The 15,506-nt window shown below is 44.9% G+C and overlaps 1 protein-coding gene across 1 annotated transcript in view; it reads left to right on the forward strand.

The window, feature by feature from the left end:
* LOC121325471 (N-terminal EF-hand calcium-binding protein 2-like) overlaps positions 1-15,506 on the forward strand; it is a 56,020-nt gene that overhangs the window by 22,428 nt on the left and 18,086 nt on the right. The window contains exon 5 of the mRNA XM_041267968.1: positions 149-246. Coding sequence (XP_041123902.1) covers positions 149-246 — 98 coding nt within the window. The remainder of the gene's footprint in view (positions 1-148; positions 247-15,506) is intronic.

The raw sequence follows: 15,506 nt of genomic DNA on the forward strand, positions 1-15,506 counted from the left end.
CTGCCTCTTATTTGATCCAAGCACAGCTTCCATCGATTCACCCTCAATCCTTTCTTTAGTGTGATCTGCCTGATTCTTCCCTCATGCATGCTGCTCTGTTGCTCTCCCTGCTCCTGCCTCTCCACATGACCCCTTCTTGTTCCCTCAGATTACTTTGCCTCTCACATGGGGGACTATGAGGAAGTGCTGGCCTCCCTGGAGACCCTCAACCTATCCATCTTAAAGGCCATGGGCTACACCAAAAGCGTGAGTGACCATCTTTTCTCATCAGCAGTATAATTTTTGTTTCTGTACATGTTCAAGGTATGCTGTTAAACGTACCCTTATAGAAGTTTCCCATAGTAAAAGCACAGCAAAGTGGAATAAAGCACAGTGAAAGAATGGTAAAGAATAGGTAAGCAAGCATTGTAAAGACTGCAAAGATACTACGCAAAAACTCTGTGGTAAAGGTAAGCTATGTGCCTCTTCTTGCATCTCAGTCTATTATTCCTATGCCTTCATAGGAGTTGTTTTAGCGCAGCTTCTACATATGCAAAGCTAGTTTTGAAAGTGACTTTGTGGCTTCTGTGTAATTGTAAGAGCTAAAATTTGAAGCCTTTCTATTAGATATTTCTTGCAAACCATGCATATTGAAATGTGAGTGAGGTATCCATATGTGTTTGTTCTGAATTTAGACTCCTTACAAGTTCTGCTCTCGCTGTTTTGAGTTTTTGACTGTTGTTGTACTGGATGATGTGAAACAAAAAACAAAAAAACAAAAAAGTTAAAAAGTTTTTCTACTCTTTTTTGCATAATCTACCCCAGTGTTCTTGGAGCATGTGTTGGTGTTGCTGTAATGAAAGCCTAGCCAGTCTGCCCCAGTGTTCTTGGAGCATGTGTTGGTATTGCTGTAATGAAAGCCTAGCCAGTCTGCCCCAGTGTTCTTGGAGCATGTGTTGGTGTTGCTGTAATGAAAGCCTAGCCAGTCTGCCCCAGTGTTCTTGGAGCATGTGTTGGTGTTGCTGTAATGAAAGCCTAGCCAGTCTGCCCCAGTGTTCTTGGAGCATGTGTTGGTGTTGCTGTAATGAAAGCCTAGCCAGTCTGCCCCAGTGTTCTTGGAGCATGTGTTGGTGTTGCTGTAATGAAAGCCTAGCCAGTCTGCCCCAGTGTTCTTGGAGCATGTGTTGGTGTTGCTGTAATGAAAGCCTAGCCAGTCTGCCCCAGTGTTCTTGGAGCATGTGTTGGTGTTGCTGTAATGAAAGCCTAGCCAGTCTGCCCCAGTGTTCTTGGAGCATGTGTTGGTGTTGCTGTAATGAAAGCCTAGCCAGTCTGCCCCAGTGTTCTTGGAGCATGTGTTGGTGTTGGTGTCACTGTAATGAAAGCTTGTCTATTTACTGCTGCCTGTACTGGAGCTTCATTCATATATATATATTATATATATATATATATATATATATATATATATATATATATATATATATATATATATATATATATTATATATCGACATCTGTATATAACTGAACAGTACCGGCCACCGAATTTCCCATTTCCACCGAGAGCTTGTCCCACATGTGCAACCAATGTAATTGAGAAGATGTGAACCTGTGCTGCTCTTCAGCGACTGTGTTTGTATTGACAGTGCTTTCAGAATGCAATTTCTACTGAGATAATTCCCAAAATAACAGCACAGTGACTCTGAACCCAGCGTCCCTGGGTTAATTGAGAAGCCAACTTAAATCCTGTGCGGTATGTTTGGGTCAATCGCTGAGGTGTGCAGAAGGTATTGCTTTTAATATCTCCCGCTAATAGAATCTGATTTGGATCACTGGCAATATGAAGGCTGTTACACTGAGATTAAGGCTGGATTGAGAGACAGCTGACAAGCAGCACTGGCAACATGCTCACATTTTTTTTTTTTTAAGCAGTGCGCTGTGATTCAGTTCAGAGGCAAGCCAACCTTCAGCTAGCAACTGTACCATAATGCTCGTATTATGATTTCTAATTTAAAAAAGCATTTCAAGTGGTGTAAAAACACTTTTCAATGCGAAAGTGATGCACTGCTCAACGGGCAGTGTTGTGTGATGCTCTTGTATATGTAACGGGCAGTGTTGTGTGATGCTCTGCTCTTGTATATGTAACGGGCAGTGTTGTGTGATGCTCTTGTATATGTAATGGGCAGTGTTGTGTGATGCTCTGCTCTTGTATATGTAACGTGCAGTGTTGTGTGATGCTCTTGTATATGTAACGGGCAGTGTTGTGTGATGCACTGTTGTGACGGATTCTGTCCCCTGTCAGTGAGATTAGATGAGGCTAAAAGCTCTAGAACCACGAATGCAGACAAGCCCAGCTCTTTTGCACTGTGGTCAAGACTTACAGTGCGCAGGGTCACCAGCTCACACCCTGCCTCCACCCTGTTACATAGAGCATGCAATTTGTATATAGCACACCAAAACTATGATATACTCCATACTTGAGGGTTGGGTATATTTTGGTTTCCTTTATTAAAAATGAAATCTGGTTATCCTTAATCCAACACATGACATGTTTGAACCATGGGGACAACAAACAGAGATGTGGTGCTTTTTAAATCCTGTTCAGCAATAATAATAAAAAAGAAACATATTGGATAGAGTTTCCAGACTGAGTCCAGTAGGGTTTTATATACTGTATATATGTATAAATGTGTGTGTGTGCATGTGTATCTGGCTGGTTGATGCAATGCATTTTGTTTTATTATTCAGCGTTGATTGTGATCCTGAGTGGGCGTTCTTGATTACACTGTATTCTGAACCTCTTAGCCCATATCCCACTTGCAGCACTGCAACAAGAGCAAACCCATTGTGTTCAGAAGTGAGAATCCCTCCTCCATCCAGAGCACTAGCAGGGGATCGTGGTCATGGTCCTCTTCGAGATTTCACTAACAGACATTGCACGTTTTTTCTAGGGCTGTTTTGCAGAGGGACAACAGAAATGATCGTTGTGGGTTGAGTCTGTGGTTGACAATGCGCTGCAGAGCAGCAGATATCATGAACTTTGCAATGCTTTTTGTGTTATGTTGTATCTGGAGTACGGAAAGGGAATCAAAAACAGCAAAAACAAAAAGTATGAATCACACTCTATACCAGGTAAGACCAGCTGCTACTGCAGCAGTGTTCAGGGTAGTAAAGATTAATGGCTGAATGCCTGCCCAGCCTCCATGGCGTGAATGCGTTTTATAGTCGGGACTGTGGTTCTGAGTAATGGACTTTTCAACAGCACTTTAAATCACTGGAATTGCTGACTCCACAGCGATTCATACATTGTGTAGCGCATTTAAAAGCTCTTTTATACTTGGTATGCATTGCATTAGAACAGCGATGGGGCAGGGCTTAGTGCTGGGGCGGCAAGAACCCTTTCACATCTGACTCGCTGGCAGTGTTTCCAGTCTCGAAAACCGTTTGTGTCTTTGGAGACGGTAGAAATGGGTTTTGTTTGAGGTGCTCACATACTCCCATTGCATAGCACATTGATCCATCCCAGGTTTTGCTGTGATCATAATATGCTACAGATAAGTAAGGCGCTCAAATATCTACCTAACCATAAACATTTTAGGTAAATGCACAAGAGCACACACACAAAACAAACTGCACATACACTGGCATAAACACACACACAGAGTACAAATAAAAACCCTGACACACACTGTTCTGGTATTCCTATCCATGTTATAGCTGTTTGTCAGCACAGCAAATGTATCAGTTGCTTGTTTATCATGAGAGTAAAACATTAAAAAATCAAAAGCAATAGAGCAGATCGCATTTAAAGATGTTCTATTCCATCTCCACAACTGTGAAATATTTACAAAACGGAGACAAAAATAACAACACAATAAAATAGCTTTTTTTTCTTGTGCAGGTTGATTTGTGATCCCCCTCCCAGGCTTGTTCTGCCCTATGCTGAGCCTCTGTGCTTCTCAATATAGAAGATCAGCACCCGTATTCCCCAGCTGTGCTTCCAGCAGTGAATCCCTAATTGCTGTTGTAAGGTCTGGGAGCTTTCCAGGGCTAACAAAGAGAAACTCCAAAGAGGTGCAATTGGAAAAGGGAGAGTGCGTGTCCGTGTGCGTGTGCATGTTTACATATCGGGATCTCTTTAAATAAGAATAACAATTACATTTAATGAAGTGTAGCCGTGCTATCACTCCCCCGCATCCTATCTTGCACAGAGATTACAGCATGGTAGCAGCTTACTTTATCAACAAATAAGTGATGCAGCATTTTATTGTGCTTTTACCCTAAAGTGCTGCAAGAGGTGAATATGGGCTTACGATGCTGAATAATCTGCATGTGTCGTGAATTCCACGAAGGCCCAGCTTATTTACTAAAACACGCTGCATCCGTTTGAAGTTCTTACTTACAGCTTTATCAACACAATTTATTTATCAGCAATTTATCAGCACCTATTCCATTGGGTCTCAGGTGCGAATCACCTGCAATACTAATGTAATGTATACTAATTCCTGGACGTTAATCAGACAAACTCTTCTAATGAGCTGCTCTCATTAATTCACTGCAGCCTCGCAGGATGGAGCGGAGCTGTATAAATCCACTGGATTGATCGCGGAGGCTTTCTCAGGACATATTTAATTTACTGATTAATTCCTTGAATGCATTCAAATCATATTGTCTGCAAAAAAGTCTGCCTTTTAAAAAAATAAAAATAATTATTCATTTTGAAAGGAGAGATCACTGAAGTTGTTTTGGCAATTATTCTGGTAACAAATGTTATCTTTTGCCAAGGCGAGAACCTGCCTATCAAATGCTGCAATGATGCCCTAGAGTTAGCTTTTTACAGAAAGGAAGCTTACCTAAAAAAATAAGCAGCTTAATCGCTTTTGAAAGTGCAAATAGTTTTGCTTATTCATGAAACTTTAACTTTGTTCTTGGTTTTAAAGAGCGTTTGATTTACCTTCCTCAGCTGTTTCTGAAGAATGCTTGGGCTTAATTCTTGTGTTTCAAAAGTAAAAGGCATTCTTTATATAAAGCAAGAGTTATTTATGAAGCCCAGAGGACGTTGTTGTCTCAGCTCTCAGGTTTGGAATCAAGTCTTTCTGAAGGCAGTTTGTCTTTGTTGTGGTATGTCTAGTGTCATTCAGAATGAAGAGCTAGAATAAAGAACTTCTATCAGTGTTTGTGTGCCGAGTTTTCTTTTGGGAGTTATTGTCCAGTAAGGCTTGCCAAGCCCAGTTTCATTTAAAACTTTAATGGTATAACTCTTGAGATGTAACTTTTCCTTTACAAGGGAGTCCTGGGAGATGTCAGTCACGCACACCACCAAGGACCAAAACCTTACTGAAAATCTGTGAGATCCCAAGTTTCTACGTGGCTCAAATTTACCATCATAAAAACACTGGGAGTGGCCATCTCTAGGTATTATTTTCAACAAATTATATTTTCCTGAAAAACATGTCTACATGATGAACTGTATCCAGAGATTCCAAGTTCAGACCATCCAAATGAGCAAATTTGGAGTGAGATTTGGGAATGTTGCATTGAAATACGTTGCTCTTTTCTTTCTTTTAGGATTAATGCTGAAATAGTTCCTAAAATTTCATTCCACTGAACCCAGTATTGGGATCATATGTCAACAGATCAAACCTGTTAGTTAGTCGTTTTTGGGCTTAAACGCAAACTGCTCTCTCTATGTTTTACCATGTGTGTTTCTACCACATGCACCAGGGGTCTTGAAAATGAAAAGTACATCTCCGTGTGCAATGTGAGATCTCTGGAATCTAGAGCGCATGTGCTGTGTCTCTGATATTGGCACATTTGTAATACATGTTCTTTAAATTGCTTTTTTCCTAATTCAACAATCTAATCAGGCCTGCTATCTCTTTCTTCCTCCCCATGTCTTAATACACTGTAAAAATCCTAAAGCCCCAGGGTGCATTTCTTCTCTGTAACCGGTATTGATAAATGCACAGATTAGAAAACGTCACATACTGCGAGAAAAGGGGACCCTACAAAGGGGGTTGCAAATGAAGAATATAACTAGTCCTAAAATGTAAAAAATATACAACCTTGACAAAATAACGCAAATGATAGCTTGATTTTTGTGTTTAACTTTACATTTATTAATGATTTATCACATACTGTGTTTTGTATCTCAGTGTGGGATCTAAACTGGGAGGGCACTAGATCTCAATTGGGGGGGGGGGGGGCAGTCCCCTAAGACCCCCCAAGACCCCCCAAGACCCCCCAAGACCCCTGTAAGATCCTCATTGGCCCCGGTCACAGCTCAGTGAAATACAGTCTACAAGTCTCTCCACACAGGATTTTTGTTTTCCAAGGTATCTCTAGATGCCTGTTGGTAGGTATCCAGCTGTGAGTGATGTTGCTAGGAGACCCTGCCTTCCAGGCCATAGAGAATACAGGCCAGGCTGCATAGCCTCTGATTATCTGTCTGCCTGACACGCGAGAGAACGGTCTTGACAAATGGTTTATTTTCAACTGATCAGATTTAACTTTTTCAAAATGATCCTTTACACAACAACCCCAAGGGGAAGATATGGGATTCCAGCCATTTCAGATCTCATTTAGGGAGACGCAAAAGGTGAAGTAATGCAGTAAATGGGCTTATTGTTGACCGATGTGCTGTCTGGGGTTGGTTCACCTTTCTCTGCCACAGCATCCCCTACTGGCCGTGTTAGATGAGGCCAGGCAGAGACCAGCCGAGCTGAACTCATATCCAGGGTTCGATAGCGACATCTGCTGCTTCGGTTCGTCTGTTTGTTTTGTCCAGGTTCAGTCTGTGGGTTGCAACAGTGGGGTAATATTTATGGTGTATTCCTTTGACTCCCGCAAGAGCTTCTCTGCTCCACTGGCTTTTAACCAACAGAGATCCGCTCTTTGAAAGGCCCTCATGGGAGGAAGCTCTCCCAACAGGAATGTGATGGCCGCAAAAAAAAAACGGCAACGGAGAGTCATGCAAAGAACAAGGGGTTTAGATGACTAGACTAGAACCGTTCTAATCCCACTGAATATATTTCATGCACAAATTGCTCTCTGGCACCCACTTTGTATTTACAGTAATACCATGCGTCCTTTAACTGGGTATGTTGTAATTTGCTCAGTTTTAACTTACTAAAAACTTGTCTGAGTGTGCCGGAAAAGCACGGCAAAATTGGACTTGAAGATATACGGCAACATTATTATATTGACTCTATAAATGCAAGTGAATGAATAGAAATATGATAGTTACTGTGTCTGGTGTGTGTGTTTGTCAGAGATCAATGCAGGCAGCCTGCCTGTACGAGTTTCCCAGTAGCACTCATTGGTGATATTGACTGAGGCGCTGAAATGCTATTTCTGTCTGGCTGGCTTCCCTCTGCGTGGTATCTGTTGATCTGAGCTCTCAATGGGAATCTCTAAGGTGAGTCAATGCAGAGCTCTGAAGCGCTAATGCGGTCTGTTTAAATGATCTAATTAAGCTTTTAAAGATGCACTGCACCTCGACAGCAAGGAGCAGCTTGTGGCTTGGTGCCACCGCAACATTTATTTTCATAATGCTTACTTTGAATAAATAACAAGGTAATAGAAACGAACCAAAACATTTCCAACTAAATTCTTCTAACTGATCCTGCATTCAATGCTCATTCATGCTGAAGAATGTAATGATGTCGTTGTTTTTTCTGCTCAAATTGGAGTGGAATGGCCCTCCGGGACTGTGATTGGACAGCCCCGGTGTAGGGCTTTGAGAATGATTTGGAGTATAATCCACCTGTCTCTTTAGGAGTTGTCAGTCTGTTGTAAGTGGCCAGGTTGCAATGATTCAAGGCACATTTGAAGCATAAAGTACAATACATGCTTGCTGCTGCTGCTGCAAAAAGCCAGAAATGTTTCCTCAACAGCTAAGGTAATGACGATAAAATTAAATACTAATTACTCTGTAGTCTTAAGACTAATGAATGTTATTACTTTCATGGAGATGAATGGGATTTCTTTAAAGCACTGCCAGGCACCACCAGAGGAACAGCTGGCCTTATAATTAATGGGGGAAGGGAAAAAAAATGTCCTTTAGCTGTTAGAAATGAAAGCGATGGATTGGACAGATTGCAACAACATGCCTCTGCAGATTGAACCTACGAGATCCATTGGAAACTGCTCATGAGCTTGCCTTGCAGATGCTTTGAGGCTCAGCTGAGACCCAGCTGATTTGTGATGGGTCTCAGCTGACGAAAACCCATTTATTTTGGTTCCAGAACCATATGTCGTACTGTTTTCTCTTGGAATCAAGCTTTTAACTCTTCAGCGTGGGTGAGGATAGTGTGGGCACTGCAGTAGAGCATTCATCTGGCCTCCTTAGAGGCTGGTCCCTCCTGGGCAGACTGGAGTTACAGTATAGCCTGTGCAGGGAAATAAGCACAATGATAGTTAAGCTGTCTTTATTCTCCGGCCCTGTTTAATCAGAAACCTTTCAGGGGCCCTTATTTAATCAGTTGACAGGCTGATGCGTGTTCCTATGGAAACAAGAAGAGTGGTCTGGTTCCATGAAAGGATTGGCTCTCTGAGTTCAACAGGGCAGTGCAGATTCTGACAGCGAAGCAGAAACTCTTTATTACAGAACCACTTTTCTGTTGTATGCACTGTAAAAGCTTAGTCGCGAACACGATGACTTTATGGTAGCATCTACTGGCCATGTTATAATTGAAGGTCACATTTGGTGATGTTCTTGATGGGTAGTGTGAATGGCAGTGTGCTGTTGAGCTGCTCATTGTGAATAGCTGTGTGATGTTCTGGTCAGTCAGTATTAAACTTGCCGCATTTATTTGCACAGAGGATCGATTACACTACAGAAAGATTTATTTAGAAATGGCCCGTTTTTCACAGACGCCCCACTGCTCATGTCTGCACTAATGGTGTAAAAATGGAAGGATCATCTGAATGTGCTGTCAATTCTCTTGCTGCTTTCAAGGTATCTCGCTTTGTGTGAAAAGCTGTTTGTGGTAACTTTACTGGAAGTAGTGGCCTGACGGCATCATCAAACTAACGCAGGAGCAAATGTGCCTCCCTCTGCTCTTCTGAACAGAGCTTTTTAAAAGCGCCCTGATTCAATCCTCTCCCGTTATCTATGACATTTGCGACGAGCAAGTAATAATCCATATTCACAATTTATTTCAGATGCTCAGTGGTCCTTTGACTTGACTTGCTGGCTGCATTCCCGTCCTTTTTAATCGCCTTTATTCTACTATTTGACATTTTCTCGACAGTGACATATACAAATTCTTGCGTCGTCTTGTTGAAATGTAAGCTCGCCCAGTGATACCTGATTAGCGCATCATGTACAGTAGTTCAGTACCATGCTGTTAGTATTTTGCTATATAGGTGTCGCTGGCCCAGCTTGATCTGGTTGTATTGTTATTCAGCGCTGTTGATGTCAGTATTTTTAATATAATACTACTTATGGCATTTGTATAGAGTGGTCTGTTTAAGTTTATTGCTTGCAGGCTATAGAGGGAGCATCCCTTAATTGGTGAACAACCATTACATAAAACCAACTGTTTTCTTTCTTCACTTTAAAGCCTTAATAATTCAAACGTATCACTTGAAATAGAATGCTATCAGCCTCCCGGTGTTTAGCAAATAACGGTGCGCACTGTACTGGCAGGCTCTATCTACAGCCTCTGTATCAAACAGGGGGATAACTAATAAACAAGAGCCAGAAATAGACGCTCTCTAAGGATTGGAGGAGCAACGAGGCATATGGCTGCATGCTGTGGAGTAAAGCCAAGACGTTACACAGAGGTACATCAAAGACCGGTGCAGAAACGGCTGAATTGTCTGGGTTTTTGGGTTTTTTTTTTTTAAGAGAATGAAACCAATCCCAGGCTGATCTCTTCTTCTTTGAAAGGGTTTGTGAACACACTGTACATGAGCCCCAGTCTGACCACAATTCATCCTTGAAAAAGCAGGCTCTTTAATGCTTTCGTTATTGAGTCTTTATCCCCAGATTAATTTATTTTTCATCAAAAAACCATTATCACCTTTACTTGCTTTAGGCTAATCTTGCCAGAGAAAGAATTAAAAAGGCATTCACTTTCATACATCTTGTACTTATTGAAGATAGCTTATCCCATTTCATTACTTTTATACTTATTTTTCTTGAAGGACCTTTTAACGACAAATCAAGAGGAACAAGTTCAATTGTTCTTGTCCTTTTCTAAAGTCACACCAAGGTCTTGCAGTAAATACTGTAGACACATTTTGACATCAATATTATTAGTACGTTTGCGCATGTAAGTATATCACAGTATTTCGGATCCATCATCTGTGCGTACTGCTGCTTTTTGAATGGTCTTGCATTGTCAAGACCCCAGGAATGTTACCAAACATTGTGAAGAGTTACGGTGCATGATCTCTTTGTTGTTGTTGTTGTTGTTGTTGTTGTTGTTGTTGTTGTTTTGCTTGAACAAACTGTAGTCTCATTAAGAGTACTGTATAAAAAGGAAAAGTAACAGCGAATCAGAGACGGGCATTGATCACAGTGTAGACAGAGCAGTGCATTGTGGGGCTCGTTCAGTGAATCAGAGCAGGGCATTGATCACACTACAGACTGGAGCAGTGCATTGTGGGGCTCGTTCAGTGAATCAGAGCAGGGCATTGATCACAGTGCAGACTGGAGCAGTGCATTATGGAGCTCGTTGAGCGAATCAGTGCGGGGCATTGATCACAGTGTAGACAGAGCAGTGCATTGTGGGGCTCGTTCAGTGAATCAGAGCAGGGCATTGATCACAGTACAGACTGGAGCAGTGCACTGTGGGGCTCGTTCAGTGAATCAGAGCAGGGCATTGATCACAGTACAGACTGGAGCAGTGCATTGTGGGGCTCATTCAGTGAATCAGAGTGGGGTATTGATCACAGTGTAGACAGAGCAGTGCATTGTGGGGCTCGTTCAGCGAATCAGAGCAGGGCATTGATCACAGTACAGACTGGAGCAGTGCATTGTGGGGCTCGTTCAGTGAATCAGAGCAGGGCATTGATCACAGTGCAGACTGGCAGTACATTGTGCTCGTTCAGTGAATCAGAGCAGGGCATTGATCACAGTGCAGACAGGAGCAGTGCATTGTGGGGCTCATTCAGTGAATCAGAGTGGGGTATTGATCACAGTGTAGACAGAGCAGTGCATTGTGGAGCTTGTTCAGCGAATCAGAGTGGGGCATTGATCACAGTGTAGACAGAGCAGTGCATTGTAGGGCTCGGTCAGTGAATCAGAGCAGGGCATTGATCACAGTGTAGACAGAGCAGTGCATTGTAGGGCTCGGTCAGTGAATCAGAGCAGGGCATTGATCACAGTGTAGACAGAGCAGTGCATTGTGGGGCTCGTTCATGTTATTGACTCCTGTTCTGCAGCCTGTTTACAGACAGGCCGGGCATGCCAATCTTAATAAAAGAAATATTATGCTATTTATCATCAGACGTTTAATCAAGCAAAGTGCATCAATTAAATGCAATTACTTAGTCATTATTAATTATCCATTCTGGGAAACGTGCTGCACAGTGATGTCTGCTTTTTTTATTTTTATTTTTTTAAACAGCCTGGGCAATACCAGCTTTTTCAAATGGGAGTTTCATTTCCACACAACAGCTGAGGTGCCTAATTAATTTTAAAAGTGTAAAAATACACTCCTCCATTTTAAACAGACTTGCAGCCTCAGGAAAAGCTCCTTAAACTGCAGCCAGCCCAGAGGAAGTCATTTGTAACAATTCTCCGCTTTCCTCTTCCAATAGGAAATTATTCAGATAAGTAGTGTCTGGTATTATCGAGGGAGGCTGTACTTCACGGCACCTGACAGCAGTGCTGATGAATGCTGAAGTAAGCATTTCTGCTGACGTCGTCAATGTTTTTACCCGCAATCAACTGATGTTTAATGGTCCAGCATCGTTAACAGTGAAATATGACACTGATGAATCTGCTGGCCCAGTCCCTCTGCTTGGGTGGTAGGGAGAGTGTTCAGACATCGAGGAGCGATTTTCAAAGTGAGGAATTCACATGTTACTAAGTTACAAAACTGGAAACGTGCATCCTACACTTCAATAAGGGAAGCTGCATGTCATAATAAGCTGGAGAGTCTCATCACAGTGCCCTGGAAGCACGCATGGAGCCTGAAAACCATTTCACCCCAGCCAGATTCTCACCCCCTGAGGAGAAAAGCTAGTGTGTAAACCTAGCCCTCCCAACATGAGGATTTTAAAAACTTTGTTGTTGGTTTTACTGTTTAAGAGGTTCATATATTTCAAAAGCATGTATTGATTACTGCATTAATATCATAACCAACAAAGATCACTATGCATAGCTGTAGGCCTACACCTGTCTCTGAGCTGTCAGTTTATTGCTCCAGAGCTCCCGTGTCTCTTGCGTTCCTCCACTGATTGTCAGATGCTTGTTCCCAGGACGCAGCTCATCTCCTGTCCCCTGTCGCTACTCATTGGCTTGCTCCTCTCTGTCACTGTAAGGGTTAAAGGACGTGCTGTCAGAGATGGAGTCTCGAGACCCGGCCTCGGTCTCGAGGCCGATCTCGAGGCCACATTTTAAGGTCTTGGTCTTGGTCTTGGTCTTGGTCTTGGTCTCAGGCTGCCTGGTCTTGGTCTGGGTCTCGGTCTCGGCACGTCGGGTCTTGGTCTGGGTCTCGGTCTCGGCACGTCAGGTCTTGGTCTGGGTCTCGGTCTCGGCACATCGGGTCTTGGTCTGGGTCTGGGTCTCGGCACGTCGGGTCTTGGTCTGGGTCTCGGTCTCGGCACGTCGGGTCTTGGTCTGGGTCTCGGTCTCGGCACGTCGGGTCTTGGTCTGGGTCTCGGTCTCGGTCTCGGCACGTCGGGTCTTGGTCTGGGTCTCGGTCTCGGCACGTCAGGTCTTGGTCTGGGTCTCGGTCTCGGCACGTCGGGTCTTGGTCTGGGTCTTGGTCTCGGCACGTCGGGTCTTGGTCTGGGTCTCGGTCTCGGCACGTCAGGTCTTGGTCTGGGTCTCGGTCTCGGCACGTCGGGTCTTGGTCTGGGTCTCGGTCTCGGCACGTCGGGTCTTGGTCTGGGTCTCGGTCTCAGTCTCGGCACATCGGGTCTTGGTCTGGGTCTCGGTCTCGGCACGTCGGGTCTTGGTCTGGGTCTCGGTCTCGTCTCGGCACATCTTCTTGGTCTGGGTCTCGGTCTCGGCACGTCGGGTCTTGGTCTGGGTATCGGTCTCGGCACGTCGGGTCTTGGTCTGGGTCTCGGTCTCGGCACGTCGGGTCTTGGTCTGGGTCTCGGTCTCGGCACGTCGGGTCTTGGTCTGGGTCTCGGTCTCGGCACGTCGGGTCTTGGTCTGGGTCTCGGTCTCGGCACGTCGGGTCTTGGTCTGGGTCTCGGTCTCGGCACGTCGGGTCTTGGTCTGGGTCTCGGTCTCGGCACGTCGGGTCTTGGTCTGGGTCTCGGTCTCGGCACGTCGGGTCTTGGTCTTGGTCTGGGTCTCGACACGTCAGGTCTTGGTCTGGGTCTGGGTCTCGGCACGTCGGGTCTTGGTCTGGGTCTCGGTCTCGGCACGTCGGGTCTTGGTCTGGGTCTCGGTCTCGGCACGTCGGGTCTTGGTCTGGGTCTCGGTCTCGGCACGTCGGGTCTTGGTCTGGGTCTCGGTCTCGGCACGTCGGGTCTTGGTCTGGGTCTCGGTCTCGGCACGTCGGGTCTTGGTCTGGGTCTCGGTCTCGGCACGTCGGGTCTTGGTCTGGGTCTCGGTCTCGGCACGTCGGGTCTTGGTCTGGGTCTCGGTCTCGGCACGTCGGGTCTTGGTCTGGGTCTCGGTCTCGGCACGTCGGGTCTTGGTCTGGGTCTCGGTCTCGGCACGTCGGGTCTTGGTCTGGGTCTCGGTCTCGGCACGTCGGGTCTTGGTCTGGGTCTCGGTCTCGGCACGTCGGGTCTTGGTCTGGGTCTCGGTCTCGGCACGTCGGGTCTTGGTCTGGGTCTTGGTCTGGGTCTCAGTCTCAGCACGTCGGGTCTTGGTCTGGGTCTCGGTCTCGGGACGTCGGGTCTTGGTCTTGGTCTGGGTCTCGGCACATCGGGTCTTGGTCTGGGTCTGGGTCTGGGTCTCGGCACATCGGGTCTTGGTCTGGGTCTCAGTCTCGGCACGTCTGGTCTGGGTCTGGGTCTCGGCACATCGGGTCTTGGTCTGGGTCTCGGTCTCGGCACGTCGGGTCTTGGTCTGGGTCTGGGTCTCGGCACGTCGGGTCTTGGTCTGGGTCTCGGTCTCGGCACATCGGGTCTTGGTCTGGGTCTCGGTCTCGGCACGTCGGGTCTTGGTCTGGGTCTCGGTCTCGGCACGTCGGGTCTTGGTCTGGGTCTCGGTCTCGGCACGTCGGGTCTTGGTCTGGGTCTCGGTCTCGGCACGTCGGGTCTTGGTCTGGGTCTCGGTCTCGGCACGTCGGGTCTTGGTCTGGGTCTCGGTCTCGGCACGTCGGGTCTTGGTCAGGGTCTCGGTCTCGGCGCGTCGGGTCTTGGTCTGGGTCTCGGTCTCGGCACGTCGGGTCTTGAATGTTTCAGTTGATTTATTAATTGTGTTTATTTTGTTTATTAAAAGAAAAATAGCTTTCAAAAAAGAAATAGTTATTTTTATCATTGTTGTTGTTCTTCTAGCAAAAATTAATTTAGTTTATAAGGTTGGTCACAACAAAAATATATTGGTCTTGGTCTCGGTATGTTTGGGCTTGACTACATCACTGCGTGCTGTGCTTGTCCAGTTCGATAGCCCGTGTGCAGATAACTGGGTCCGCGGATGGCTTGGATATAATTACATTGTGCAATGCAGAAGTGTAGAATGAATTGTGATACAGTGCTCTGCTAACACCTCCAATTCAAATTGATGTGAATGTTCGTCTAAATTGGAATGTGTCCAGCACTGTAGGAATACAAGGGTTTGATTGAGCTGAGTAAGAGGGTGGACTGTTTAAGCAATTAACTAAAAAAGCAGTTTCTCGTTCTCCATGAAAAGCAGTAATATCAATCCTGCATAGCTCTCTGCCTGATCTAATCATTTATCATCTATCACCGTTAAGGGTTTGTCAGACATCTTATCCTGTGTACAGATGTCATCCCATGCACAGAACGCACACCACACTTCTAAAGTTAAAAACAGTAGTATTGGACTTCCTTACAAGATAACATGTACTGGCCATAATGGATTGGATCAACAATTCAAAACTGTTATATAATTTATCATTTCAATCCTTGACGCATATTTTTTTTCCTTTCAGTGTTTTTTAATTATTTATTTTGTTTCACTCATATCCTGTACATGGCGTCTTGCCCTCCCTTTTCACCTTTTATACCACTGCGAAAAGATAGCAATTTCTACAGAGCGCTTCCTATGCAATGCACATTTTAAAAAGGTGCAGATCAGATCGAGGGTTCAGTGTTTTTGACGAGCTTCCACTGCTGCTGTTGATGAAGTGAGAGAGCTTGTGTTTCTGCTGGGAGTCTTCCACAAGAGAGCTCAGTCCTGTTTCAACTCGTGGCTATTTACGACTA

Source organism: Polyodon spathula, chromosome 13, assembly GCF_017654505.1.
Source record: "Polyodon spathula isolate WHYD16114869_AA chromosome 13, ASM1765450v1, whole genome shotgun sequence".
NCBI classification, from domain to species: domain Eukaryota; kingdom Metazoa; phylum Chordata; class Actinopteri; order Acipenseriformes; family Polyodontidae; genus Polyodon; species Polyodon spathula.